The sequence below is a fragment of the Enhydra lutris genome, unplaced genomic scaffold (assembly GCF_002288905.1).
Source record: "Enhydra lutris kenyoni isolate GAN:26980312 unplaced genomic scaffold, ASM228890v2 scaffoldscaffold65, whole genome shotgun sequence".
NCBI classification, from domain to species: Eukaryota; Metazoa; Chordata; class Mammalia; order Carnivora; family Mustelidae; genus Enhydra; species Enhydra lutris.
Window position 1 is genome coordinate 5,834,757 of NW_019154149.1, and position 27,883 is coordinate 5,862,639.

The 27,883-nt window shown below is 39.0% G+C and overlaps 1 protein-coding gene and 1 pseudogene across 2 annotated transcripts in view; one reads left to right on the forward strand and one right to left on the reverse strand.

The window, feature by feature from the left end:
- The first annotated feature begins 3,954 nt into the window (after positions 1–3,954).
- Positions 3,955–11,442, forward strand: LOC111158961 (melanoma-associated antigen 10-like). Its single transcript, XM_022521310.1, is given in 4 exon segments — positions 3,955–4,048; positions 7,677–7,740; positions 10,273–10,366; positions 10,369–11,442. Coding segments are annotated over 4 exon segments (1,326 nt in total).
- Positions 11,443–16,355: 4,913 nt separating this feature from the next.
- The window catches only part of LOC111158962, a 71,540-nt pseudogene continuing 60,012 nt past the window's right edge, over positions 16,356–27,883 (reverse strand). The window contains exon 2 of the transcript XR_002641390.1: positions 16,356–16,888. The product of XR_002641390.1 is annotated as a tctex1 domain-containing protein 2 pseudogene (transcript). The remainder of the gene's footprint in view (positions 16,889–27,883) is intronic.

A 27,883-nucleotide genomic window follows, 5' to 3' on the forward strand; every position in this document is an offset into this window, starting at 1 on the left:
AAATAAGTGTATGAAAAGGTGTCTCAATACCATTATCATTAGGGAATTCAAGTTTATATAATGATGACACACCACTATATACCTATTAGAATGACTAAAATTCAAAACACTGACAAAACCAATTGCTTGCAAGGATTCAGAGTAACTAAAACTTTCATTGCTTGGTTGTGGGAATGCAAAATGGTACAGCCATTTTGAAAGATAGTTTGTGTTTCTTACAAAGCTAAACATAGTCTTATCACACAGTCAAGCCTTCATGTTCCTAGGTATTTACGTAATTGACTTAAAAATTTATGTTCATAAAAAAATCTGCACATGAATATTTATAGCAGCTCTACTCATAATCACCAAAAACTAGATGGTACCAAGATGCCCTTCAATAGGTGAATGGTTAAACAAACTGTTGTACATTTATGCAATGGAATACTATTCATCAATAAAAAGGAATGGGATATTAATTTAGGCAAAGACATGCATAAATCCTAAATGCCTATTACAAAGTAGCCAGTCTGATTAGGTTAGATACGATATGATTCCATTTATATAATATTTTTGAAAGAGAGAAAACTATAGAGACAGTAAAGTGACAAGTGATTGCTAGGTGCTTGGGAAGGAAGGTTGAGTATGTTAAATAAAGGGCATTTATTGGGGTGGTGAAACTATTCTGTATGAAATTATAATGGTGGATACATGACACCTTACCCTGTTGTCAAAAGCCATAGACCTTGACAGCATAAAGAATGAAAAATTAATGCTTACAAATAATGAGATAAATAAATAGGAGGTTGGGAGATGTCAGAACAGAATGAAAATTATGAAAACAACAACAACATATGTATTACAAATGTATGAAACAACTTAACTTAAGGGTATGGGGTTGAAAAGTGTTGACCTAAGTATAAGTATATTTGAACAGTTAGTAACACCAAAGCCAAAGGACTATACAAAAAGCATTGCATTCTAGTTATCAATAAAGTTGTTTCCTACATGCATTTATTAATAATTTATTTATTACATGTGATTATTAGCAATTCTGAGACCATTATACATGTATACCATAATTAAAAAATTAATTAAATGTATGGTGAATGTTGAGAGCCAGGTTTCTCACCATTTGTTGGATTAAAATGTTATGGACAAAAAAAGGTTGATAGGCTGGAATGATTCTTATAGCCATGGATTCAAGTTGCAGAAATCAATAGGAACTCATGTTTAGCTTAATAGAGACACATAGTGTCACATTAATAAGTATTCATAGATATATGTATATACACAGGTTGACATACACACATAAATTTTTTTGCTCTACCAGCTGAGAGGGCCTAGAAGAAATGGCTCTTTGGTAATGATGAGCATACCTAATGCCCAGATTTAGATTTCTTTCTTTTTTTTGTTAAGATTTCTTTTTTTATTTGAAAGAGAAAGTGAATGGAAGAGAAAGAGACAGAGAGAGAGAGAGAGAGAGAGAGAGAGAGCAGGAGCAAGGGAGGGTCAGAGGGAGAGGGAGAAGAAGACTCCCCTGCTCTCAGGGACCCCGACACAGGGCTCCATCCCAGGATGCTGGGATCATGACCCGAGCTGAAGGCAGATGCTTAATCAACTGAGCCACTCAGGTGCCCCCAGATTTAGGTTTCTGATATCAAACTCCAAAAAAAGACACCTGTGTTCTGTGAGGAAATGAATGACTCAAAGACTGGGTTAAGAAATATATAAGTTGGGGGCACCTGGGTGGTTCAGTTGGTTAAGCAACTGCTTTCGGCTCAGGTAATGATCCCAGGGTCCTGGGATCAAGTCCCACATCGGGCTCCCTGCTCAGTGGGGAGCCTGCTTCTCCCTCTCCTTCTGCCACTCACCCTGCTTGGGCTCTCCTGCTCTCTCTCTGTCAAATAAATAAATAAAATCTTAAAAAAAAAAGAAATATACAAGATGAGCTTGGAGCATTTTGTAGTGGCAGAAAGTAAGAGAGTTCTCAATTCTTCATTCTGTAATAACCTATTATAATCTAATATCACTTCATTTAATTCATCTTTGGCTGAAACAATTTGAGGAATTAAATGAAATTAGATTATAACCCAATGCATAAAATACATATCCATGGGTCCATCCGGAGGTAAATAAATAACTGAATAAATACACAATTGGAGGGAATAGACATATCTGTGCAGAAGAATTCCAAATTATATATATATATATACATATACATATGTATATATATATAATCTCATCAAAGAGTAGAGCATAACTCTCTATTTAATTACGGGGTGTGTATAGAGAGTTCTTTTCAAAGAATAAAGTATTAAAGTGGGAAAAAGGAGTAACTTTACAATGGAGAAACTGACAAATGCTGTGTTAGTCAGGTCATCATTATCAACATAAAAAGTGATGTTATGTTGACAGAGTTATTTAAAAAAAAACACTTTTATAAAAATAGAAAAAATGTAATCTACAGATTGAGAGAAAATATTGGTAAATCCACATAGTAAAGGATTCATCTTACATAAATGTAACACTTAAAACATATGAAACAGAAAGACAATAAAATATGAAAACGGAATACACACTATATCTAAAAGAATATATATACAGATTACAAAAAATGCATATGAAAGATGCACAACATCAATGACTATCAGGGAAATGCAAAGGAAAACCACAAAAAAATGCCATTACACACTTTATAGAATGGCTAAAACCCCAAAATATGAAAATACCCAGTGCAGGAGAGGATGTGGAGCAATAGGAACTTTCATTCATTGTTGGTTATAATGAAAAATGGTATAACCACATCAGAAGGCAGTATTGTATGGTTCTATTCTTATGACATTCTGGAAAAGTTACAACCATAAGCACAGGAAAAAAAGACCGTAGTTACTAAGTAGTTGTGAAGGAGACACACAGGAATATTTTAGGCTGATATAACTGTTTTGTGTGATCCTTGGATAAGAGATTTATGACTGTATTTATTGTTAAAATACGTATAACTTTCTGTGATAGTAATCAATCAGCGGTTGGATTTTTAAAAGGATCACTGGTTGCTGAGAAGAGAAAGGATTTCCCAGGGGCAGGGTGGAGGCTAAGGCAGCAGGGAGGCAACCTTTGCTGAAGTGGAGGTGGGAGATGATGGGGGCTTCACCCACAACAGCAGCCATGGAGACCTGCCGCAGCCAATGGATTTGGACGGGATTTTAGAGTTTGATGGGACAGAAGCTCGTGATGGGTTGCATGGAGGTTAAGGGAAAGAGAGGCAACGATTGTGTCAATAAAAATTTCGCAATCTTTGATTCTGACCAAAACGTGGAGTCCTGATCTGGTTTGTAGAAATTATCGCCAGATACTGTCCACGTACAGTTTCTAACGTCTCCGACCCCCACACACTTTTCTCCTTGCAATCGGAGAATGCCCTCCACCCCGCGCCCACCACACCCTCATCCATGGTGACTGTGGCAAACCTACTCTGGCAGAGCCAGAGTGTTCACGGAGGCTGACCGGAAACGCAGGAAGAGGCTCTGAAGGAGGGTCATTCAGGGGCTGTTTGGAGAGCAGTTGTGTTCCCTCTGTGGAGAGCTTCCTGACTGTCCCAAGGATTCCCACAGAAGCATTAACGTCAATCTCTCCTGAACAGGAGTCTCCCTTCTGAGATCAGGAAGGAAAAGCACAGTCGCCATTTTTCTTTCTTCTTCCAGGGGAAGTGCTCCCTTCCCGGCACCTCGGAGGAAAGACCTTGAGTGTCGTCCCCAAGGGCGTGGAGGCCAGAGCTGGAACTCAGCCACCAGCTGTCTCCATTGGGAAGCGGAGCTCTCCCATCTGAGCTTTACCACCGTCACAGGGGCTGAGGTCTCACTCGCCATTCTTACGTGAGGATGGCCTAAATGCTCCTGAGGCGCTGACACCCTACCTGAGGAAGAATGCCAACTCTGGAACAGCGAGCAGGCCCTGGGGAGAGTGGTTCTGGAGATGACTCCACCTTCAGTGAAATCAACGACCAAGCCAAAGAATACCTCTTCTGGAATCTCAGGGCTCCTGAACTTTGCTGAGGGTCCCATCACGAGTAAGAGCAGCTGAAAAGAAGTATGTGGAGCAGAGTTGGGGACAGTTCTTATATAAGCAATTATCCATGTGTTGGTGACATGACCAAGGTGACACACTTCCTCCTGTGGGGCACCTCAGCTTGACCATATGACCCCATTTATGAATGAGTGACATCCATTCTTATTCAAGAACCAACTGTCAGATTGACACATTTCCACGCATGAGTCTTAAATGCCATTTTGTTGCTGGAGAGACTTCACTAAGGCAATTCCGGGACAGATATGTGGTTGTTTCTGTTCTGGAAGAGACCTTTCCACTGTAATCACTGGAAGCTCCTTACCTAGTGTGGAATTAGCTCAGGATTATGTTTAGCTTTCTGTCCTCTCTCCACTCAGAGCACCCTTGACCTCAGCAAGATGAAAGTCCTTAACCTTGCTCCATTCAATGCCCTAAGCCCCAGTACAGGGGGGTCTACAGGAGAGTCTTTCTGATAAATGACAGAATCTGACAGACATTATCACCTGAACAAATAGGGAGAGAGGCCAAGATACCTAAGGTCCTCCCTCCAGCAGAAGCTCACATTCATGTGGGGAGAGAGGGAGGCTTTTGTTCCCATCACATGTGGACAATATGGCACTGAGGCTAAGTCAATAAAATCCTCCCTGGTCAGTTCATGGTGTCTGTAGTCAACTCAACATCGGTGGGTCATGATTTTTTGGAATAGTTCTGTCCAGATTATATTTCTTGGATATGAGTACTCCAGAACTTACCAGGGAGTCTGACTGCAGTAGAAGGTGTAATGAAGAAATCATTGCCCCCAGGAAAATTCTCCCAAGCCGCCACTAATTTCCAGATCCTGCTCTTTGAAAGTGAGGGCTAATGAAAGTAGCAAGGTCATATTTGGCTGACATAAGAGGGCAGAAGGAGCTGCCATTTCCTTTCCTTCTCTCTTTCCTTCTATTACTGACTTTACCTCATCCCCAGTTTCCTTCAGTCCCTGCCCTTAAGCCTTATCTTTGCCCTAATGGACCCACACTGCTGACTCTAAATGAGGCTATACAAGGATCATTTGTTCTCCTGGATACTCTTAAATATATTTGAAAGTGTTCATTATAGGCTTTAAGGCAGGTCTTCAAATCTTTGTGTCCCTGTTTTTGTGTGTAGTGTGAAGGAGGATTCCAGATGCATTCGGTTTTCTACATGGATGCTCAGTTGTTTCAAAGTTATTTATTAAAAATAAAAATTTCTTAGAAGACTATCCTCCTGCTCTGTGGTTGCAACTTTTTCATAAATTAGGTGTGTGTGTGTGTGTGTGTGTGTGTGTGTGTGCATGCGCATTGTTGTTTTCCAGGGCTCATGATTCGGTTTCATAGGTCTCCTTGTTGGTGTCTGCACCCAAACTACAAACTTTGTTCCTGGAGCTTGCTTGTATTTCTTACCGGCTGGCAGAGTAATTGCTCTTGCCTTCTAGTTTTCTCAAGAATATCTTGACTCAGTTTGACCATTTATGTGTATGCTCTTATGTTTAAGAATCATCCATGGTATCATGTACACATATATTCACATATGAAGCCCTTTCCTGTTTTGAAATATGGGGCTGCAGTTAATGTGCATTTTCTTTTTTGTGAGAACCAAAATGTTTACAGTATTAAACCCTTAATCTGTAAATGTATTTTATTTAATATATAGAGGGATTTATGAATATGTTTAAACAACCTTTTTAAATTAAAAATTTTTTTTTCTATGAAGTTCTTAATTTCTGTAGTTAAATATTCTAAGATACTTGATGTTTTGGTATTATAGATTGCAAGTTATATTTTGTTTATTTTCATTTTCACACATTTGTTGCTGGCAGAAAACAAAGTTCATTTTTTGGTATATTGATTTTACACTTAGCAAACATATATATGTTTATGGGTTGAATAGCTCAGCCTTCTTTTTTTTTCATTTTGGATTTTCCTCATAAACAGTCTAATCATCTGTTTATCATGAAAGGTTTGTTTCTTACTTTCTGGTCCCTTTCCCTTTTGTTACTTCTGCTTGGCATCACTGCAGTACTGCTACCTCCATTACAGTATTGAAAAGAAACCATGATAGCAGGAACCCTAGTTTAGTTCCCAAGTTCAAAGTAAAAGCTTTCAACTCTCCCTCCAAAGGTATGATGTTTGCTATAGGTTTTTTTTTTAAGAGTTTATTTATTTATTTGAGAGAGAGAATGAGAGTGAGAGAGGATGAGAGGGGAGAGGGTCAGAGCGAGAAGCAGACTCCCCAATGATCAGGGAGCCCGATGCAGGTCCCGATCCTGGGACTCCAGGATCATGACCTGAGCTGAAGGCAGTTGCCTAACCAACTGAGCCACCCAGGCACCCTCACTACAGGTTTTTCATACACATACTTTATCTAGTTTGCTAACATATTTTTAAGTTTTTAAAGGTTCATTTTAGAATAGTTTTAGATTTGCAGCAAAGTTGCAACAATAGTGAGGAAATTTCACATATGTCCTAATCTCAGTTCCTCACATTATTGACATCTTGCATTAGTATAGTACATTTGTTACAACTGATGAACCAATACTGGTAATGTAATTATTTATACAAGTACATACTTTATTCAGATTTTCTTATGTTTCATCATATTTCTTTTTGTCTGTTCAGCATCCCCTCCAGGACACCCTCTTACTTTCACTGACCATATCTCTTTAGACTCCTCTTAACAGTGCCAGTTTCTAAAAGTTCCTTGTTTTTGATAACCTTGACAGTTTTTAGGAATATGGGTCAGGTATTTTGTAGAATGTCCCTCAATTAGGATTTATCTGATAGTTTCCTCAACATTAGACATGGATTATGTTTTTGGAAGGAAGATGAGAGAGGTGAGGGGCCATTCTTGTCACATCATATAAATGGTGTACACTGTCAACATGATTCATCATTAATGGAATTAGCTAGATGAGGGAGTGTTTGTCAGGTTTTTCCATAGTAAATTAATCCCTTTTTACCTGCATCACACCGTAATCTTCGGAAGAATAGGGGATCCCCAAGACCCCCAGTCATCAAGATTAGGACTCTGAAGGATGACTGCAGAAAACCTCACCCCATATAGAGGAGGCCCCACACAATCCAGCTCTCCACACCTTCAGCCATGATGATGAATGATAGGTCTTCTTCTAGTTAGGGGATCAAACAGGGGTGAGGGACTTGTTTAGAGGGGTCTGGCTTGAGGTTGCAAAAGTGAAGAATCCAGGCCCTGCTAGAAGTCACCAAGAAGACTGTGTAAGAACTGAGTGGACTTTCCATCTCAAATAAAGGAGGACCCACAGACACCTGTTCATGCTGTCAGCCCTGGGAGGCCCTGGGCAGGGATAAGCAGAAGCTCCTGACTCCTTCACTTCCTCTTTGGGAGTCTCAGGAAAGAGGCAACTTTGGCCTGAGGGAGACATCTTCAGGCCAGCAGAGAGAGAAGGTTCAGGCCCTGTCTGGAGTAAATATAAAAGCTTTGAGGATAATTAAGTGTATTTACCAACCTAGAACCCAGAGGGGCCCACAGAATCCACACCTATCTTTACTGTCAGCTTTAGGATGCTTAAGTAGAGGTAACTAGCTGTAGTAGTGTATCCTGATTTCCGTCTTGGTTCCTGACCTTTATATCAGGAGTCTCAGAGAAGCACAACTTCATTTTGGGAGTGGGGTCTCAGGCTGAGTCATGTCAGCAAAGGTAAGGATTCTGAAGAAAGGGTGAAGGGGCCTTTCACCACAAAGAAGGTAACACAGACCTTTCTTCCTCCTGTAGTCAGTCTTGGAAGCCCTAGGGAGGGTCCATGAATACATTTCCTGTCTTCCACTTTGGGAGATTGAGAGATGTGAGGCACTCTCTGAATGATGCTTCATCAGATTAAGCAGGGTAAGGACCTGCAACTTCACATAGAGGGCTATGAGAAGACCTAAAGGAAAGACAGGGGAAATCTTTAAAGTCACAGAAACTTGTTCTAGAGTCATCTCTGAGAAGACTTGTGCATGGATTTCAGGCAGAAGACACCTTCATAATTCTGACATCAATTTCTTGTGAAATCAGGGACAGAGAAGGCCTGGATCCCCTCCATATGGGATAGAAGTTCCCCTAAAACCTCCCTCACAGCCCTCACCTTGACAAAGGAGATGAGTGCCTTGGCCTGAGGCACACATCCTTACCTTGGCAGAAGGAGGAGTGCAGACCTTGCCAAGAGGAAATATGGTGACCTTGAGGATGTATAATGGGACTTTCCATTGCAAATAGAGGGGCCCCACAGAAATCTTTCCCTGCACTTGCTGTCAGCCATGTTTGGACCTATGGTGGCCAGATGTGGTGTTCTCTCATTTCTATCAGTAGTGAGTAGTATCTTAGCTAAGGTCTTTGCTGAGAGGGCAACATGAAAGTCAGCAGAGAGTGGTGTGGCTAAGGCCTTGCCAGGTTTGAATATTAGTATCTTGAGGGATGATGGAGGGTACTTACTGTAGAACAAAGGACAACCTCACATAATCCAGTCCTGCCTTCCAGTGTTAGCTCCAATAGGCCCTGGGACATGGTAGCCATAGCAGCAGCATCTGATTTCCCCTAGGGCATCCAGGAGAGGTAAGGACCTTGGTCTGAGGGGGCAGTAGAGGGAGCAGGCCCAAGTTCAACCAGGAGTCAATGTATGAACTCTGATTAAGGGCTGATAGAATCCACCACCCAGGAGTGATGGGCCTTAGCCCCACCATGCCCATGTTGACAGTTCTCAGAGGCCCTGAGACAAGGTGTAAGCATGTGGTGGACCCTCACTGCTGCCCGATTGTCTCAAGGAAGTGAGTATCTTGGTCTGTGGAGGTCTCTCTTGGGTAAGCAGGGAAAGGGGGCCCAGGCAGTGCCAGTATTCAAGGTGAGGACTCTTGAGAGAGGTCTCAGGAAAACTTTCAACACAGGGGACTGCCAGGTGCTGCCATGTCCCTTCTGTTAGCCTGGAGATTCTCTCGGCAGGAGTATAAGGCAGATTCACTCCTTACCTCTTCATGCATCACATGGACATGGAAATCTTGGCCTGAGGGACTCATCATTACTTTTGTGAAAATGAGCTCAGGCCTAGATGGGGAAAATACATACACCTTGAAGGGAACTAAGTGCACCTGCCATCTTAGAACACAATGGGGCCCATAAAACCCAGTCCTAACATGCTTTCAATGTGGGATGCTGAGGCAGACTTAGCCATGTGTGCTGGGAGAGTTTTCCACTCTTCCATCTGACTGGGAGGGGTTGTCAAAGAAGTAAGGATCTTATTCTGAAGGGGCCCAGCTCAGCACACAAGAGAAAAGAGTCCCAGGCCCTACCATGCATCAAGCTGATGACTAAGAGGGAAGAATTAAGGGACCTCCTACTCCATATAGAGGGAGACCCAGGACTGCTCTGTCCCTTTCAGCTTTGTGAGGCCCCAGACAGCAAGCCTGGATGTGGTGTATCTGGACTTCCATCTTGAAACGCTGAGAGTGGTGAGGTTCTCTGACATGACTCAGCCTGAGACCCCACTCTCAAAATGAAGGTGTGTAGCCTCAGCTTGGCAGAGGGAGGAGTTTCAGGCCCAACGAAACATAAAGAAGAAGACTCTGAGGGAAGAGAGAGGCGATCTCCCACCCTAGAGTGTATTCTCAGAAACCCATTCTTACTTTCAGTCCTAGGAAGCCCCAGGCAGGGCCTTTGGGCAGATAATTCCACTTCTTTAAACCCTCTTTGGGGTCTCAGGGAAATGGGGATCTTGGTTTGAGGGCACCTCCCATCCTAGAACACAGGACACTCTGCTTGCCATCTGTATCCTGAAGCACCCCCTCAATTCCTCTTAGAAGAGTGCCAGGAACTGGGTGGTGAGGGCCTTGTTCTAAAGCACGTGTTCTCAGGTCAGCAGAACAGAGGGGGCCTACTCAGTGCCAGGATTCAAGGTGTAGACACTGGATGTCTACTAAGGGATCTACCCATGCCAAAACAGAGGGAAGCCTACAGTGCTTGACCCCATGTGCCTACAGTCAACCCAAGAATCCTAGGCTTTCTTGGTTGGTTACAACCTGGGGAGCTTTCTCACATCCTCTGATACAATCTTAAGGGACAAAGTGACCCAAAGTCCAGAAGGCCTTTGGGGTCCTAGAGCAACCCCTAAAGAGGAAACCTGTAAGTCAGTCTTTGTCCAGAGCTGCCAAAGTTGCATTTTTCTGCTGAGGTGGCTGACCCTCTCCCTCTCACCTCCAGACCTGTGGTACCCCAACTCCCACCATTCTGCTCACATTTCTACTTGCTGCTGCCAATAAGAGTCGTCATACCTCACTCTCCAGAGTGTCTCCAGAGTGCCTCACATCTGAGCCAGACTTTCAGGCCCAAAGTGAGATACAGTGCCTGGCAGTTGTACATGTTCTCATAGCTAAAGATGAGGAGGAGACTTGCTCCATTTCCTCTTGCTTTTTCAACTTCTCTTACCCCTCCACCTCTTCCTCCCTGCCTTCCTCTCCTATGATATCAGTCTCCCCAGAGAAGGAGGAGGGAGAGGAGCCTGCTGCAACACTGAGTCCTCCCCAGAGTCCTCAGATCTCCTTCTGCTCCTTCTCCACATCATGGAACACATCAGAGGACATCTCCAACAGCCAAGAAGAAGAGGATACAGGTTCCCCAAAGACCTCAAAAGACAATGAATCTTTGCCCAGAGACCCACTAGATGAGAAGGTGGCTGATTTGGTGCATTTCATGGTTCTCAAGTATCAACTGAGGCGGCCCATCACAAAGGCAGAAATTCTGAAGGTTGTCGTCAAAAGATATAAGAAACAATTCCCTGTGATCTTCAAGAAAGCTTCTAAGTGTTTGGAGGTGATCTCTGGCATTGATGTGAAGGAAGTGGACCCCACCACCCACTCCTATGTCCTTGTCAACTCACTGGACCTCACTCACGATGAGATGCTTAGCGACAACCAGAGCATGCCTAAAAATGGTCTCCTGATAATCATCCTGGGTGTGATCTTCATAGAGGGCAATTGTGCCCCTGAGGAAGACATCTGGGATATCCTGAATATGATGGGAGTATATTCTGGGAGGGAGAATTTCATTTATGGGGAACCCAGGAAGCTCATCACCACAGATTGGGTGCAGGAGAATTAGCTGGAATACTGGCAGGTTCTTAACAGCCATCCTCCACGCTATGAATTCCTGTGGTGTCCCAGGGCTCATGCTGAAACCAGTAAGATGAAAGTTCTGGGGTTTTTGGCTAAGATCAAAGGGACTGACCCTACTTCCTTCCCATGCTGGTGTGAGGAGGCTTTAAGAGATGAGGAAGAGAGGGTGCAGGCCAGAATCGGCTCCATGGATAATACTACTACCATGTTCCTTACCCAACATTGGTCAACAGCTTTTCCTGTCCCAACTGAAGAGTGAGGCTGAATCATCACTCTGTGTTTGAGGAGGGCAGTCTTGGCTCTGAGTAGAGGAGAGTCAGGGTGAGGCTGGGGAGAACACGGTGTATAACTTGTGTTCCCATTCTGTATGGGTGACTTGGAAGTTTCTCTTTTTTTTTCTCTTGATATTTTCCAAATGTCCCTTTCAATGGAAAGTTTAATCCTTAAAGACTCTAAGTTTTGAATGACATTAGTAATGCATTTATTGCTGTTTTTCAGGTTTAAGAATAAGAGTTTCAATATTTTGCAAAAATTTGGGAAACCTCCCATCTTATGGGGGACCTGGTACAAGGTAACATTGGAATAGAAATTTCTTTGGAAATGTGAAAGAGCTGATCAGTAAAATATAGGGTTAAATAAACAGAGGTGAAAATGTAAGGGATGGTTTATCCTTGGGTTTGTTTATACCTTCTAGTCCACCATTCTGGAAAATTAAAAATATATACTTGGATTTGCTTGGCCTATTCAAGAAAGTAGATGAAATCTTTATAAAGTCCCTGCTCACTGACTCTTGCATTCACCAAACATCTCTTTGGAAGGTCCTGTTGTACTAGTGGGGATCCTAGGATCAACAGGACAGACCCCTACCCAAAAAATGGTAGAGGCCAGTAGCATCAATCATATCAAGAAGATGGTGAGATGTCCTCCAAGAGCTACAGAACAAGAAAAAGGAATGAGGAAGCGAGACTCCAGATGGGAGGAGTCAAGTAAAAAGGTCCCAAGCCAAGGCACTTTGGGGCTCTGAGAAACTGTAATTCCTTCTGTCAGAGTTGGTTAGGAATCCGGGTGGTAAGTGGGGAGTGAAGGTTGTACAGGACATCTTTCATGAATAGGTTTGGGAGATGTCAGAATCATCATTACTGGCTGGAAGTCTCAGTGTGGTCTGAGTAAAGAGGTCAATGGAGGAGTGACTCCACAGCATGGCAGACACCAGCCCCTACCTTAGGGCCACCCTAAGTTCTGTCAGGAAGAGCACAGCTGCTCCCTGCATCATCTGGCTGAGCAACACTCTTGAATACTCTTGAGTACAAGGGTCCAGTGCACTCTTGCCTATGTCCCAGCACTGAGAGGTGTCCTGGTGCCTGCTGGAGGCTAGGATGTGTCTCCTCTGTGCACAGTGGACCCCTCTGCAGAGGCTGGGGCTATGTGAGTGGGTGGAGGTGATGACTGATGTCTGAGAGTGGGGACAGACCAGAAACACTAGTGAGTAGGGGAAGGGAGTGTGCACCTGCAAGGACAGGGGTGGTTGGAGGGGTAATGCCCTGGGACTAATCACCTTGTTGACTTGGCAGGTAAAGGGCTGAGTGTGGACATGCCTTGAAATAGGTCTGGGTATTGTCCCTGGCTCAGGCTGCCTCCCCCAGATTCTGAGCTGTTGACACACTAGAGGGCAGGTGTCCTAGACTATGACTATTGGTCTATCTTGCTACCAGATAGAGGATTGTCCCAAGGTGCCGACATTTGCATGGTGGATGGAAACCCGTGGAGATGCCACTCTTCCTTGTTAAACTGATGGGTGTATGTAGAGTCCAAAGCAAGAAGTATCATGTATCATGATATTGAGAACACCCCCAAGTCCAAGACAGTGCTTGGGCTGGGTACAAGAAGTCCATAATGTCAAACTCAGTAATAGTTTCCTAGGGGAATTCTGAAGCCATCTGTAGCATTTTCAATTTCTTCCATGGAGTTCAAAGGCCTAGGTAGGGCTCACATTCCACATTTTGAATCAAAACATGTGACTTTTCTTTCATTCATTCACCCAGTCATTCACTCAATCAATCATTCTTTCATTCATCTTTTCAGTCAGGAAGGATTTACTGAACATATGCTGGGAAGAAACACCAAGGAAATAAACCAAAGGAAAATGATAACACACATAATTCAAGCTGTGGATGTGAGAAATAAGCGGGAGACAGATTCTAGAAAATATTAGGAAATTAGCAATTATGAAATGATAGGATAATATATAATGATTCTGAGGTCTTATCTTTGCTGACTAGGCAGAAATCTTTCCTCCCAGATGACATTGATGATAAAGGAGAAAGAATTGGTGACAATTTGAACTACAGTAAACATGAAGAAGGGTGTGGCAGATGATATCACGGTGGGCCATGTAGTTGATGAAGTTGAGTGGGACATCCAGGTAAATAAGTCTGGTAAATGATAAGAACCATGGGTCTCACTCTAGGAGAGGCTACTAGGCTAGAGACTAGACTAAGCTGCATTAGTAGAGTGTTGTATAGAAATCTACATGTTACAGAATGTCATCCCTTTCCTGTGAACACACTTGGCAACCAAAATAAAAAAAGGCATAATACATCTAGGTAATACTTTAAAGGGAAAAGGTACTCCTATAATGGTAAACAAGAAGAAAAAGTTTTCCTGCATTTTCTTAAATTTAGATATATGTATATACCTGCCCATGTACATGCCTGTGTATTTGTGGTTCATATTATATATTACAGTGCTCATGAGATTTCAATCTCACATCTACTATCTTAGATCACTTTAAAGCTCTGCTCTTGGCATCCTTCATTCAGGTCTCAGCTTATTACCTATCAATACCCAGACACTTACTCCTTCCTCTAATCTAGTGTGTCTGTTTTAGGAAGCTGGCTGCTGTGCAGTAACTAAAGTTTTTCATAGCAAACAGAGCAAGACTGAGGCCAACTTGGGCCAGAATACCTGGAGGCCAGTTATCCATGATGCTTACAATATCTAACTGGTGGACACTGTAAAAATTTTAGAAGCGGGACCTCTCTCATTCCAGTGGAAGCCTTCAAAAAGAATCTGACCTATGAGCTTGAGGAAGGCAAAATTATATGATCAAAATAAGGATTGTTAAGCCCAGAGTCCCTACCAACTCAGCATGCTTTCTTTCCTTGACCCCCAGGGCAGTGGATTCTCGCACTCAAACACAGAACTCTAGGCTTTTCCTGACCACAGTGGATGGAAGACCCTTCCCTAGACAGGGATTTCATCATGCTCCTACACAGGCTTCTATCTGTGTGGACCCTAATATACCCAATGCACTGAATTCCAGTTTTGCTGCCTGGTTTTCTGGCACTGCCAAAAGTTTGATTATGACAGGTTTTTGTCATTTTTGCGCTTTCTGAAAGCAATTGGGTGATATGTCCCTTTCTCTGTATATTGTACCTTATACTTTAAGCTAGGTCCTACACCATTGTTTCTCGACCTCTTTTAATTTTAATTTCTCAGAACAGCAGCAGATATTTTAGCTTCTTCGATCTTTTCAAAGGACCAATTTTGTTTCATAGACAGCCATTGTTTTTCTAAATTCAATTTCATTGATTTCTTTCTGCTCTTATCTATATTATTCCCATTCTTCTGGTTTACTTGGGTTGGACTGATTTTTCTTTTTATACTTAAGGTGAAATATTTGGGTCTTTATTAAGCCACATAAAAGCATTTAATGACATAAATTTACCTTTCAGCATAGCATTAGCTGAATCCCTTAAATTCGGATGTGTCCTCTTTTCATTTTCATTTAGTTGGAAATATTTCCTAATGTTCCTGAATAATTTCTTTCAGGTAGGGTTGGTAAAAATGTGTTATTTAGTTTCCAAAAATTTGGTGACTTTTTACATATTTCTTTAGTTTTATTCTTTGCTTTAATTCTATAATGGGTAGAGAAATGTGTAATTTCCATTTTTGAAAAAATTGTCAAGTGTTTTACAATCTGTGTGAATGTTCTGAGTGCACTTGAAAAGAATGTACATTTTACTGTTGGAGTGTTTTGTAAATGCCAAGTAAGTCAATTTGGTTAATATTCTTTTTCAGGTTTCATGTTTTAATTATTTGATTATTTATACAGAGAGGAATGATGATGTCTCCAAATATAATTGTAGCTTCAACTATTTCTTATTTCCCAGTCTCTCAGTTTTTTTTTAGTTAATGTGTTTTGCAACTCTGCTTTAAGTCTGTACATATTAAGGACTGCTATGTCATCTTGATAATTTGACTCTTTTAACATTATGTAATATGATATTTATTCTTGGTAACTTCCCTTCTCATGAAGTTAATTTTTTCTGACATTATTTTAATTATCTAGTTACCTTCTTTTCCATTTTCATTTTATTTTTTTAAATAGCAAACAATAATACTTCTTTGGTGTACAGTGCCAAGATTTTTACCTCTGTCTAGATTTGTGTAACCACCACCATAATCAGGATACTGAATGGTTCCATAACTGCACCCTACAAAAAAATTAAAAACCCTTCCATGTGCTATTTGCATTTATATACTTTTCTGATGCCTAACCCTGAATGACACCTAACCTTGAAAATCACTCATCTGTTTTCCACATCCGTAGTTATATATTTCAAAGAGTGTCACATAATTGAAGTAATAGAGTCTATAACTTAATGATACTGGCTTTGCTTACCTAGTAAACAGTCTTTGAGAGTTTTCTAAATTGTTCTGTGTGTCAGTAGTTTATCCCTTTTGCTGCTTAGTGGTATTCCATTATATGCATACACCTCAGTTCATTAATTCATTCATCCTTGTGAGGACTTTGGATTGTTTTCAGCTTTTGTCATTTATGAATAGAGTTATCACAGACAATCATGTATAGATTTTTGGGTGAGCATAAGTTTTTATTTCTCCCAGGCATGAGGTTGTTGAGTCAAATGATAAGTGTGTATGTATATAAGAAATTACAAAGTCATTGCCCACAGTGACTGTTCAACTTTACATTCACTGGGGCAATCCATGAGAGTTCATGTTGTTGTACATCCTTGTTGGTGCTTAGTAATGTAAATGTCATTTTAAAAATCTATTCTCAAAAGTTGTATCTTACTGTGTTTTTAATTTGCTTTTCTTTAATGGCTAATAATGTAGAAAATGTTTTCATGGGCTTATTTTTTTTTTTTTTTGCCAAAATGCCAAATTATCTTTATTTTGTTGAGATACTTAACAATATAAAAAAGTTTATATTTCTTCATGGTCATATTTTTACCCAACTTTTCAAAGATTCAATAGTAGAAACAGCCGAATGCCTCTACAACACAGAATAAACTGTCATTCATGAAAACAGCGTAAGCGTAGTTGTCAGTGTCAGCACCCCAGAAACAGCGAGCGGCCATGAATACTCCTTCACCTCTTCGTTCTCCAATCACTACTTGTACCACCATTTTGTATCGGTCAAATCCCATTTCTTTTAATTTGTCTTTAATGGTTTCTGATAAACGTTTTGTGAGCTGAGGCATTTCTTCTGGGGAGTACTCAGCATTTGCTAGCTCCTCCTTAAGAACAGCATGGATACATTCTTTAACCACAGAAGGTCTGAACCCGCCTTTGCTGGAAAATGGGCCGCAGAATATAGGTATTCTCGGACTCCCCTGCGTTCTTCTCAGTCTCAGGCAACCCGTCGGCTGTGCCCGTAGTGAAGGACGCAGGTTCATGGGCTTATTTAACATGCATACATTAATTTTAGTGAAGTATATTCTACCCATTTAAAAATTGTTCTCTTTTCTTTTTATTTTTTTCAATTTTAAGGGCCCTTTATATATTCTGGATACAGATCCTAAGTTGATTTGCAAATATTGTTTTCCAGTCTGTAGCTTGACTTTGTCTTCTCTTAAGCATTTCTTTCTCAGAGAGATAAAATTTTTAAATATTGATGATGTCTAATTTATTATTTTTCTTTTTGAATTATTTTTTGGTGCCATTTTTGGGAGTTATTTGCCTAATTCCAGCTCATTAGATTCTTGTATTTTTTTTGTCTTTGACATTTATACTTTTCAATTTGCCATTTTTAATCTGATCCCAGCAAGTCATCAAAGGGAGGACTTTAAGGAAGGACTGAGGAGACCTCCAACTTTAGATGAAGGAGCCCCAGTCCTGCTTGATCCTGAGAAACTTCTGGTGTTACCTGACCTGATCAATGGAGTCTGAGGGAAGCCCAGAATCATCTGAGGGGGCCTGACTCAGGACAAAAGAGGGAGGAGTCCCAGGTCTTCCTGGGTTTCCAGGTGGGGCTTCTAAGGAAGAGCAGAAGGGATCTCCCACCAGATACAGGGCACCTCAGTCCCACCCTGCCCCTGAAGTCAGCCTCCAAAAGCTCAAGACAGGGTTTCCAGATGTGTTATTTCCAAACTTCCATCTTAGGAGCGTGAGGGACTGGGTGTGAGGCTTCCTCCGCAGCATGGGGCTTCAGATAAGCAGATAAGGGGCCAGGCTTCAAGTTAAGTCCTCTGAGGAAGGACTGAGGGACATTTTGCTGCTAACAGAGGGGGACCCCAGCCTTGCCCTGCTTGCTGTCTGCCTTCAGAAGACACAAGCAGTTTCCCTGGTGTGGTATATCTGGACTTCCATCTTTGGAGGTTGAGTGAGATGAAATTTTTCTCAGGAGTACAATATTGGTTCAGCAGAAGGAGGAATCCTAGACTTTGCCATGAATCAAAGTGAGAACACAGAGGGAGGACAGAGGGGACCTCTCATCGCAGATAGATGGATTCTCACAGAAATCTACCCTCACTGTCAATCCCGAGAGTCCTCACTAATGGGCATCAGGTAAAGACAACTCTGCATCTCCTTGACTTCTTTTTCTGGCATCTCAGGAGATGGTGGCCTTAACCTGAGGGCCCATTCTCAGGTCAGCAGATGGAGCAGGCATGCAGGCCCTGTCAGGAGTAAATATGATGGTCTTGAGGAGGACCGAGGAGGCCTACTACCCTAGTACACACAGGACCTCACAGAATCCAGCCTTACTCTGTTGTCAGCCCTGGGAAGTGTTTTTAAATATTGAGGAAGTCCAACATAACATTTTTCCCCATTTGAATCATGAATTTAATTTGCATTTCTGTAATGGCTAATGATATAGAGAAATTTTCCATGTGCTTATTCAACATATTTAACATCCATATGTCAACTACACTGAAGTATGGATTGATGCATGTTGCCCATTTAAAAATTAAGTTGTTTGTTTTCTAATTTTTCAATTTTGAGGAGTCTTTTTGTATTCTAGATATAGGTCTTTTGTTGGGTATTTGATTTGCCAATATTTTCTTCCATTATGTGGCTTTGGTACATATTTGTGAACATGCTGAACATGTCATTAGGGAACTGCAAATTAGAACAACATTGTGATACCACTACTAACCTATTCAAATGGCTAAAGTCCAGAACACTGAAAATACCAAATACTGATGAGGATGTAAAGCAAAAAGAATTCTCGGTAACTGTTGGTGGGAAGGCAAATTAGTATAGCTATTTTGGAAGACAATTTAGCAGTTTCTTACAAAATTAAGGATAATCAAAAACAGGTTTGTGATGTTATTAATAATTATAAAAAATAGAATATATGTAAGTTTACCAATGAGATAAGAATCTTTAAACTAAACAATAGCTTGAATACATAAATGTCCATTAACTATACATTGTATGTTAATTTGGGTGCCAAAAAAAAGGAGTGTAAAGCCCATTTCAAAGGTTGTGTGGAAATAAGATTTCACTTAAGTTTTATGGCTCCCAAGTCACTCCTCAAAATATTAAGAATGTTGTTGCTTATCTGACTTTCATATGATATAGGAAAAACAGCTGGTGATTTACATGGGTTTTTCTAAACTAATAAAGTCATAACAAACACCTCAAAGCCCCTGGCAGCCATTCTTACAAGCAGCACCTCTCTGAATAAGCAAAACATACATCACACTAGGCCTACAGGTGCATTTTGGGTGAATACAATGTTCAAAAAGGTAAAGAAATTCCTAATTTCAGCATTGAGGATTCAAGAAAGGCAAGAACTGAGTTTTTCAATAGACTGCAGGTTCAGCAAAAATAAACTTAATAAAAAGATGCATTGCCATTTCTGCAGCAGAAATAACTAATACGGTTGAGACTGTAAAGAAATGCAATGTTCATCTTACATTAAACATTTTTCAAGTGAAAATACATGTAAATTAGTTTTGTGCAGTTTAAAACTATGATTAAATGTATAATTTATATCCTTAATTAAACTTTTTATTGGATTTTTCATAATAATTCTGTCCAATGTATATGTATAATTAACTTATTGAAGCCATCTTTCCAAAATAAATTTATATGTTTTATAAAAATTGTTCATGTTGCTAACAGTGTACTGCACATAGTGATAATCAAATGACATTTAGTTGGGCTTTTTAAGTGGAATTTTCACAAGAGTTGAGTCTTCTAGTATTTTCATTTAAAAATGTGTATTTTTTTCCCGTAATATTGCAGCTGTGTGTTTTTTTTTTTTTTTAAATGTGTGTCTTTAGTTCTGTTTCTGATAGTGGCAGAACAGTTTGTTTCAGAATAATCCTCTCCACAGGTACTTATAGACTGAGTACAAATTTTTAAAAATATAACTGTTTGAAGGCACAGGAGACTGAAATCAGTCAGAAACTGGAGGGGATTCAATCTTTGAATAAAGGAGAGTACACTGGGTGAGATTCATGATTATAAGATTTTTCCCCTAAGACACTCCTTGGTTTTCATAAAAGAGGAATGCAAGCACTTCAACAGAAAATCACCATCCTATGGGCTTAAAATGTTGAAAAAAAAAAATAAGAAGCCTATAATTGCCAGAATCATTAGAAGTTGAAGAGAGGTATCCTGGAAAGGAGCAATGCAAAGTGAGAGTTGCCCCAAAATATGGGTATGAACTTTCTTCAAATGTTTGGTTAAATCATGAACTGTGTTTGTATAGGGAAGAGTCCAAAGAGCAAAGAGCCAATGGAAAACTACAGTAAAAGGCTGAAAAACACAAGCAGAGATTTCAGTGGTTTCTTGGTGCAAGGCTAACTGAGTTTGGAGTTCAAGTTGATAAAGGTAAGAATCACTTGGTAAAACCTTTGCTTTTCACTGACCAACCCTAAAAGTGTAAAAATTAAGTTTCAAGGTGAAGGTGATGGGTCAGGAATTTAACTGCTTGAAAGAACAAATTTCAACAATCTCTAAAAGAAAACAATGGAATTCAAGAGTGTCTGGATTATGTAAACCATAATGCCTAGTGTATAATAACCATTAATATGCATGCAGAGAAACATAAATATGTGACCCACGGTGATGCTACAGATTGTGTAATTAGTGTACACATTGTTTTGAGGTATAGATAAAATCTTCATACAGAAAGACTGTATGAGTCCATAAAATAAGTATTAAAAATTCCAAAAGATAGAATTCTTATAGAGTATGATTTCTAATGAAAGTATAATTATATTAAAAAATAAAAAGAAATCATGAAAAAATTAGAGAAAAATATTTCAACTATATAAAAATAAAAAAAAATATAGCATGCCAATGGGAGGGGATGGGGTATCTACAGATAAAGTAATTTGTAAAGAAAATGTCTACATTAAAATTCTCACATTACAATAAAGGAAAGTTCACAGATCAATAATCTACATTCTTATCTCAAGAAACTAGAAAAATAGCAAAATAAACCCAAATTAAATGGAAGGAAGGAAATAACAAAGATAAGAGCAAAAATCAATGAAATAGAATACAAACAATGGAGAAATTAACAAAAATAAACAGTAGGTTCTTTGAAAATATTAACACACTTGATGTAACTAGGAAGACAAGAAGAGATAGAAGTAGAGATAGAGATAGAGACGATTCAAAGAGAGAGAGAGAATGCATATGAGTGAGCAAACAAATGCCAATATCAGAAATGAAAGCAGGATGTCATCAAAGATCCTACAGATGTTAAAAATATAGTAAGGAACATTATGAAAACTATATCAGTAAATTTGACACCTTAGATAACATCGAAAATTACTTAGAAAAGATAACTTACAATTGCCTCAAAAAATAGAAAAATAATCTGTATCTATTAAGGAAATGAAGTTTATTTCCAAAACCCTTCACCTCATCATCACACAAAAAAACCTGGGGCCAGATAATTTAACTGGTGATTTTTATCAAACATTTAATGAAGAAGAGATAATTTTATGTCACATTATCTTTCAGAAAATTGAAGAGAGAACAATTTCTAATTAATTTTGTAAAGCAAGTATAAACTTATGTCAAAAGTTGAGTATTTTATGAGAAAAAAACTACTGACCAATATTTCTGGTAAATGTAGAGACATAAAACCTTAATGAAATATTAGCAAATCAAAGCTGGCAATATGTAAAAAGGAAAGAACATCATAATCAAGTGGGAATGCAAGAATGCCAGGTTGGTTTAAAATCCAAAATCTTTTAACATAATTCACTACATTAATTGAGAAATGAATACAATAATCTCAAAAAATGCACTAAAATATTTGACATATGCCATTATATATTTGTAGTTTAAAAAATATTCTCAGTAAATGGACTAAAAAATGTTCTCAGTAAATGGACTAAAGGCTCTAATCAAGAGACATAGGGTGTCAGATGGATAAAAAAACAAGACCCATCTATATGCTGTCTATAAGAGACTCATTTTAGACCTAAAGACACCTGCAGATTGAATGTGAAGGGATGGAAAAACATTTATCTTGCAAATGGATGTCAAAAGGAAGCTAGAGTAACAATAGTTATGTTGGTAAAATTAGATTTTAAAACACTGTAACAAAAGATAAAGAAAGGCACTATGTCATAATAAAGGGTACAATCCAACAAGAAGATCTAACAATTGTAAATATTTATGCATTCAACATGAGAGCATCCAAATATATAAAATAATTAATAACAAACATAAAGGAACTCATTGGTAATAATGCAACAATAGTAGGGAACTTTAACACCCCACTTACAGCGATGGACAGATCATTTAAGCTGAAAATCTACAAAGAAACAATGGCTTTGAATGACACACTGGATCAGATGGACTTAACAGGTAAATTTAGAACATTTCATCCTAAAGCAGCAGAATACACATTTTTTTCAAGTGTACCTGGGACACTCTCCAGAACAGATCACATATTAGTTCACAAATCAGGATGGACTGAGTAAATATAAAAAGATTGAAAACATACCATGCACCTTTTCTGACCATAATGCTATGGAACTAGAATTCAACCACAAGAAAAAAAATACATGGAGGTTAAACAACATGCTACTAAACAATGAATGGGTCAACCAGGAAATCAAAGAAATTTAAAAAATTCATGGAAACAAATGAAAATGAAAACACAGTGTATATGCACTATGGAGTATTATGCCTCCATCAGAAAGGATGAATACCCAACTTTTGTAGCAACATGAACAAAACTGGAAGAGATTATGCTGAGTGAAATAAGTCAAGCAGAGAAAGTCAATTATCATATGGTTTCACTTATTTGTGGAGCATAACAAATAGCATGGAGGACAAGGGGAGATGGAGAGGACAAGAGAGTTGAAGGAAATTGGAAGGGGAAGTGAACCATAAGAGACTATGGACTCTGAAAAACAATCTGAGGGATTTGAAGGGGCAGGGGGGGTGGGAGGTTGGAGGATCCAGCTGGTAGGTATTGTAGAGGGCACGGATTGCATGGAGCACTGGGTGTGGTGCAAAAATAATGAATACTATTACGCTGAAAAAATAAAAAATTAAAAAAAAAAAAGAAAAACACAGCAATCCAAAACCCCTGTGATGCAGCAAAGTGGTCTTAAGAGGAAAATACACAGCTGTAGAGGTCTACCTAAAGAAGGAAGAAGTATCTCAAACCAATAGCCCAACTTTATACCTAAAGGAGCTATGAAAAGAACAAAAAATGAAACCTAAATCCAGCAGAAGGAAGGAAATAATAAGATTAGATCAGAAATAAGTGATACAGAAACTAAAAAATCTCTATAGAACAGATCAGTGAAACCAGGAGTTAGTTCTTTGAAAAAATTAATAAAATTGATAAACCTCTAGTCAGACTTATCAAAAAGAAAAAAAAAGACACAAATAAATAAAATCACAAAAACAACAGGAGAAATAACAACCAGCACCACAGAAATACAATTATAAGAGAATATAAAAAAATATGGCAACAAACTGGACAATGTGGAGGAAATGTATAAATTCCTAGAAACAAATAAACTACCAAAACTGAAAAAGGAAGAAATAGAAAACTTGAATAGACCAATAATCAGCAAAGAAATGGATTCAGTAATCAAAAAACTCCCCAAAAACCAAAAGTCCAGGGCCAGATGGCTTCACAGGGGAATTCTACCAAACGCTTAAAGAAGAGTTAGTACTTTTCTTCTCAAACTATTCCAAAAAATAGAAAAGAAAGGAAAACTTCCAAATTCATTCTATGAGGCTAGCATTACCCTATCAAAAACCAGATAAAGATACCAATAAAAGAGAACTACAGACCATTATCCCTGATGAACATGGATGCAAAAATTCTTAATAAAATACTAGCAAACTGAATCCAGCAATACATTAAAAGAATCATTCCCCACAACCAAGTAGGATTTATCCCTGGGTCACAAAGGTGGTTCAATATTTGCAAATCAATCAACATGATACACCACATTAATAAAAGAACCATATGATCATTTCAATAGATGCAGAAAGAGTATTTGACAAAGTATAACATCCATTAATGATAAAAACCCTCAACAAAGTAGGTTTAGTGGGAACATACCTGAACACAGTAAAGGCCACTTACGAAAAGCACACAGCTAGTATCATGATAAATGGGAAACAACTGAGAGTTTTTCCTCTACTGTCAGGAACAAGACAAGGATGCCCACTCTCACCATTTTTATTTAGCACACTACTGGAAGTCCTAGCCACAAAATTCAGACAACAAAAGGAAAAAAAAAATGGTACCCAAATTATCAAGAAAGAAGTAACACTTTCACCATTTGCAGATGATATGATATGATACTGTACACAGAAAACCTGAAAGGCTCTACCAAAAATTTCTAGAACTGAATTCTAGAAGTGAATTCAGTAAAGTTGCAGAAGACAAAATCATTGTACAGAAATATGGTACATTTCTATACACCAATAATGAAGCAGGAGAAAGAGAAATTAAGGAATCGATCCCACTTACAATTGCACCAATAAAATAAGGTATCTAGGAATACACCTAACCAAAGAAGTGAAAGACCTATAGTCTGAAAACTATAACATACTGATGAAAGAAATTGAAGATGACACAAAGAAATGGAAAGATATTCTGTGCTTGTGGATTGGAAGAACAAATATTGTAAAAACATCTATACTACCCAAAGCAATCTCCACATTTAAAGCCATACCTATCAGAATACCAACAGCATTTTTCACAGAGATAGAACAAACAATCCTAAAATTTGTATGAAAAGATCCTGAATAGCCAAAGCAACCTTGGAGAGAAAAAAGCAAAGATGGAGGCATCACAATTCTGGACTTCAAGTTATATTACATAGCTGTAGTGATCAAAACAGTATGGTACTGGCAAAAAATCCAGACAGTTGGTCAATAGAACTGATAGAAAACACTGAAATGAATCACAGCCATATGGTCAATTAATCTTTGACAAAGCAGAAAAGAATATCCAAAGGGAAAAGAATGTTTCTTCAACAAATGGTTTTGGGAAAACTGGACAGCAACATGCAAAAGAATGAAAATCTACCACTTTCTTACACCATATATAAAAATAAATTCAAAATTGATTAAAGACTTAAATGAGACCTGAAACCATAAAAATCCTACAGGAGACCATAGGCAGTAACTGGTTTGACATCAGCTGTAGCAACTTCGTTCTAGATTATGTATTCTGCGGCAAGGGAAACAAAAGTAAAAATAGGCTATTGGGCCCAGATGTCCATTGATAGACGAATGGATAAAGAATATGTGGTATACATATACAATGGAATATTATTCAGCCATCAAAATGAATGAAATCTTACCATTTGCAATGACATGGATGGAACTAGCAGGTATTATGCTAAGTGAAATGAGAAAATCAGAGAAAGACAAATACCATACGATTTCACTCATATGTGGAATTTAAGAAACAAAACAGATGAACATAGGAGAACGGAAGGAAAAATAAAATAAGATGAAGACAGAGATGGAAGGAAACTATAAGAGACTCTTAATTCGAGGAAACAAACTGAGGGTGGCTGGAGGGGAGGCAGATGGGGGGATTGGGTAATTGGGTGATGGGCATTAAAGAAGGTACTTGATATAAAGAGCACTGGGTGTTATACACAACTGATGAATCACTAAATTCTATACCTGAAAATAATAGTACACTATATGGTAACTAAATTGAATTTAAATAAAAAAAATTAAAAAGTAGGCTACTTGGACTACATCAACATAAAAAACTTCTGCACAGTGAAGGAAAGAATCAACAAAACTAAAAGGCAATGGCTAAAATCAATGGAATTTAAGGAACAAAACAAATAAACATAATCAGGAGAAAGGAGGAAAACCAGGAAACAGAGTTTTAAATATAGAGAACAAACCGATGTAAAGTTACCTGAGGGGAGGAGGGTGGTGGGGCATGGGTTAGTAAGTGATGGGGATTAAGGAGTGCATGCGTGATGAGCACAGGGTGTTGTACAGAAGTGTTGAATGACTATACTGTACTCCTGAACCTAATATTACACTGTATGTTAACTAACCAGGATTTGAATAAAAACTTAAAAAAATACTCTTAGATAGATAGGAATAAAAGCATATTTCCTAAGTTTGAAAAATGGGCATCTATTTAAAAACCTGTATCTAACATAGTCAACTATGTCAACTTTGCCCCTCAGTTCAGAAACAAGGAAATGTGCCTACTTTTTTATTCAATAAAAAATGGATCAAAGGAAAGATCACAAGAACAACTAGAAAATAATTTGAGATGAAAAAAAAAAAACCCACAACATACCAAAATATATCAGATACAGCAAAAACTATGAGCAAAGAAAAATTTACAGCTGCAAATACCTATATTAAAAGTGAAGAAAGATCTGCTTCCCACCTAGATGGCAGAAGAATGGGGGACTCCTTTTCAACCAGTCCTCTGAATTCAGCTAGAAAACTACCAAGCCACTCTGAAAACCCATGAAATCAGCCTGAGATGTAAGATTATACACGTCTGGATCTCTATAGGGCAGAGGATCATCAGTTAAGAGGGTGCACTGGATTGTGGTTGAAATTTTTGGCTGTATATCCCCTCAACCACAATGCAACAGAATGACTAGGAGGAGGAACTCCCAGCAAAGAAAAGACCCAGAGGTAATAGCCTCTCCCATAGATCTAATAAATATGGATCTATGCAAGATGTCAGAAATAGACTTCAGGGTAGCAGTTATGAAGACGATAGTCAGGCTGGAGAAAACTATTAATGGCAACATAGATTCACTAAGGGCAGAAATGAGAGCAGATCTGGCAGAACTTAAAAATGCTATCAATGAGATACAATCTAATCTAGATACCCTAACAGTTAGGGTGAATGAGTTAGTGATTTTGAAGACAAAATGATAGAAAAGAAAGAGCAGGAGGAGACCTGGAACAAGCAGCTTAAAATCCATGAAAACAGAATTAGAGAAATAAATGACGCCATGAAATATTCCAATGTCAGAATTATTGGGATCCCTGAGGTGGTGGAGACAGAAAGAGGACTAGAAGATATATTTGAGCAAATTATAGCTGAGAACATCCCTAATCTGGGGAATGAAGCAAGCATTCGTGTCTTAGAGGCAGAGCAGACCCCTCCCAAGATCAAGGAGAATAGACCAAAGCCCTAGCATGTAATAGTAAAATTTGCAAATCTTACAACCAAGGAAACCATCTTAAGGGCAGTTAGCGGGAAGAGATTCCTTAAGTACAGAGGGAAGAACATCAGAATAATGTCAGACCAGTCCACAGAGACCTGGTAAGCCAGAAAGGGCTGGCAAGACATATTCAGGGTACTAAATGAGAAGAATATGCAGCCAAGAATTCTTTATATGGCAAGTCTGTCATTCAGAACGGATGGAAAGATAAGGAGCTTCCAGGACCAGTAGAGACTGAAAGAATATGTGACCACTAAGCTGGCCCTGCAAGAAATATTATGGGGGGGGGGAGTTTCTATAAAAATTGAAAGACGCCAAGAATGATATAGAACAGAAATAGACAGATCATCTATAGAGACAAGGACTTCACAGGCAACACGATGACAATAAATCTTATCTTTCAATAATCACTCTCAATGTGAACAGCTTAAATGCTCCCATAAAATGGCACAGGGTTGCAGATTGGATAAAAAGACAGAACCCATCCATATGCTGTCTACAAGAGACTCATTTTGAACCTAAAGATGAATTCAAACTGAAAGTGAAGGGATGGAGAACTCTTTCATGCCAACAGACCTCAAAAGAAAGCTAGGGTAGCAATTGTCATATCAGACAAATTAGATTTTAAGCCAAAGACTGTAGTTGGAGATACAGAAGGACACTATTTATTTCATTCTTAAAGGGTCTATCCAACAAAAAGATCTAAGGGTCTATCCAATAAGAAGATCTAACAATTGTGAATATCTATGCCTCCAACATGGGAGGAGCCAACTA